The 3706-nt window shown below is 33.5% G+C and overlaps 1 protein-coding gene across 1 annotated transcript; it reads right to left on the minus strand.

The window, feature by feature from the left end:
- Positions 1–2365: 2365 nt before the first annotated feature.
- LOC141489890 (small nuclear ribonucleoprotein Sm D1-like) lies at positions 2366–2665 on the minus strand. The gene has a single exon (XM_074190247.1). The coding sequence runs from the start codon at positions 2663–2665 to the stop codon at positions 2366–2368; it is 300 nt and encodes a 99-aa protein (XP_074046348.1).
- Between the last annotated feature and the right edge of the window lie 1041 nt (positions 2666–3706).

Here is a 3706-nt window from a genome sequence, read left to right on the forward strand (position 1 = left end):
TGGAAAGATAAAGATATATGATGGTGAGCCAATCAAACTGTTAGGAAACTAATAAATATACTTCTTGTAGTTTCAATTAAAGTAAGTTGAAGCATGATGATTCTTCCCATGCCAGATTGCCTCTTTACTGGTATATGCTTGTTCTTTATATTGTAAATGTAATTTATAAGAAAGAACACAAGATGAGCATTTTTATTTATTTTATTAGCTGTACTAAAACCATGTTGGCAACAAAAAAACTAATAAACTAAAATTGTCTCATATGGTTCATATTATATAATCAAATGGTAATGCAGAAAGGTCTGTACACTCCAATCACAATTCAATATGGCTATGACACAATTTAAAGAATAGGAAAATATTGTTCTTTTTCCATAGGGAAGCAAGAAAAATGTAAGAACTTTTCATGCGTTCAGACCAGGTTTGAGGGAAATGCTTAGATTTTTTTCTAGACCTCTTGATGCTCAAGAAGGATGGAATATCTTTTAAAACTGCCAACAATGAAGTTAGATAAAGCATTTATTAAATACTTAGAATTTACGGAAGTTACTGTTTTAAGTGCTGAGTAAATAAATACAAGCAAATAAGAGTATATATTTAGGGAACCAATATTATAAATGGCATGTAAAGGAAAAAATAGAAGGCAGTAGAGGAAGACAATCATTAAAGAACTAACATTCTAATGGCATCAAACAAAAATAATTGATCTTAGTACAGAGTTTTCAAGAATAATTGGTTAAAATAGGAAGGTATAAGATATAGTTTTCTCTCTCTGTGATTGCATTCTCTAGGTTGTCTCTGTGTCTTTCTATGTTCCTCAGAACACAAACCTTAACATCCTGACCTTAATGTTGTTTCCTTGAATTTTTCCTTCTTTATCCATTTACTTGAATTTTTCTTTAAAAAATATGAAGTTGGAGTTGTATTCTTGCTACATGTCCTATGACATTAGCCCAGGTGCTGGAATTCCTAGTTAAGGTTTTAGTAGAGGCCCAGGAATATAAGGATCAGAGTAGTTTCATGGAACAACTATAATAAGATTGGCCACAGGGAGACATTTTTCTGTCTTATAACCTCTTAAAGATTTTATAACCAGAGAGATTTCTACTTACCTGAATAGAGGAACTTCTTACATCTTAAAAATGTATAGATCTTTGACATACTGAAGTAATGGAAGAGGTAATGACTAGGGATATGGGTTAAGTAAGGGACTCTTTTCAGGCAGTTAACATGTTCTGTATACCTCCTATGAACAGCTCTGTCTCAAACAGTGAGAATGGAGAAGTCTGTTGAACTAGTGCAGAGATCTAGCGTAAAATCTACACCTATCTTCTTTTCAATGAAAAACAATAAAGCACTGGGCAAGCTATTATACATATAACCATAAAATTCATTCTGGAATGTTTTGTTTTTTTCATTATGGAGATAAAATATTCATTTTCTTTTATCAAGAGCTTGTAAGCACAAATATTCTTTGACTTCCTCCTCTCACATTGTTTTAGTTTTATCTGAATTGAAGCATGAGGGAAGCTTTCATGAGTGGGAGGTGGTGGGGTGCAGCATTCTATACTAAGTACTAGCTCAAAGACTTCCTATCAAAGCAATCCTAGCAAATCATTTAATCTTTTACAGCCCAAGCTCTTTTATTTTGATCAATTAAACAATTAATTAGCAATCATTTATTAAGTCACCTAAGTCTGCTATGAAAATATAAAGAATGAAGAAATCTGTAACCTCAAGAAGTTTACATTTCTTTTTTTGTTGAGAACTTTTATTAAAAAATTGAAGAAAAAGCATGTAACAAATAATGTTGCTTATAACATAGGCAATTCTTAATTTAAAAATGACTTTCACTTATAAAATACCTATAGCTTGGAACCTCCCTTATAATACTATTCATTGTAGAGTGAAATTTAGGAAAAAGAGAATCCATTTTGGGCATTTCAAAGGGTTTTTAATTGTGGATAGATTAAATATAACTCATTATTTCACCTCAAATGAAAGAAAAGTTATAGTGGGGGATTCAAAATTTTCCATCTATATTTATATATGAAATCATTTTTTAGGCTAGAAAAAAAATGGTTAGAACATGAGTTAAGTCTGAATTTAAACTACATTATGTAGCTTATCTTTTACATTTCAAACTACTATACTAATACTAATGAGTAGATCTAAGAATATTGAAATCTCAATTGATGATATATTCAATAGACAACTCTTTCCAAACCGACATCATAAACAAAACCTGTACAAAAAATATCCTGACTTTAGAAGAATTGCATAACTGTACTCATGGAAGAAATTATCGTCTGGGCCCCCCCCCCCTTCCTCTGCCACGACCACAGTCTCATCCTCTACCTCGACTTCAGCCTTTTCCTGCAACAGCTTCCCTTTTCTTAGATTTTACCTTTGGTTCAACATCCACAAGTAAATTATCCAGAGGTAAGCTGTCTGGGAGGATGAAGTACCGAATATTATTTCCTTGTATACTCGGTGTTTCCAACTGTACAGGCTCTCTGTTCTTGAGGGTCATTTTCACAGCTTTAAGATGTGTGTTCATACTGACATCCACACCTGTGATTGTTCCATGTACTTGTGTTCCATTCTTCAATTCAATGGTTACAGTTTCATGACTCAAGTTCATCAAAAATCTCACAAGCTTCATCCTTCATGGCACCGTCAACCTCTCGGTCCAATAGGCTGCAAAACCACGACTGCTATGGGGCTAGCCCAGGCTGAGGGAATGAATCTAATGATAATAGTGTTCCTCTTCTCCTGTGATTGTTATAGAACTGTTTGGCAAACTACATTGTGGAAGGAGATATTATGAGAGTTCGCTGTGACTTTGTGGATAGAAATTCATCAGCTACAGAGACAGGGAAAGCTAATTTCAGCTTCACATTGAACAAATATTCATTGATTGACCTTGATCAAATTATTTAACTTTATAATGTCACCAGTCAATTCTTTAAAAACCTAAGTACCAAAGCAGGTTCTGGTGTTTATTAGGAGCAGAAAGTGTTACTCATTGGGAGCTTCTTTTTTATTTGGTTTGTGCAAGACAATGGGCTCAAGGTCACACAGCTAGGTAGTCATTACTTGTTTGAGGGTATATTTGAACTCAGGTCCTCCTGACTCCAGGGTCAGCACTCTATCCATTGAGTAACCTTTCTGTCCCTATGGGAACTTCTAAACACTGATAAAAATCATAGATTCCAATCCTAAAGATGACACTGAGAGAGTGAGAAACTGTTAGACAATGAGCAAAGGGGAAGAGACACACACGTAGAGAAAGAGAGAGAGACAGAGAAAGGAGAATCAAATTCCAATCAGTAATCAGTAAGTATTTATAACGGGTGTTATATGTACCAAAACCTCTACTAAGAACTAGGATCATAAAGATAACAAATGAAGTCTCTATTCTCAAGGAACTAAAGAAAAAAACTCAGTCACAGTAAATCCAAACTTATCATCCAGTTTAGATATATAAAATACAATAAATAATCATAAATAATTTGAAATTGTAAAAAAGAGAAAATGAAGTTAATGACTAAAGAAATAATACATCATCTTGATTTTGTAGGTACAGCATAAGGATTAATGATTTCATTATTATGTATTCTTCCTCCACTGATACATAACTCAACTGCTTAGGGATTGACTGGCAGTCTTGGTAAAATATTGAGACTGATGCTCAATCTACTTA

The sequence above is a fragment of the Macrotis lagotis genome, chromosome 5 (genome assembly GCF_037893015.1).
Source record: "Macrotis lagotis isolate mMagLag1 chromosome 5, bilby.v1.9.chrom.fasta, whole genome shotgun sequence".
In the NCBI taxonomy this organism is placed as follows: Eukaryota; Metazoa; Chordata; class Mammalia; order Peramelemorphia; family Peramelidae; genus Macrotis; species Macrotis lagotis.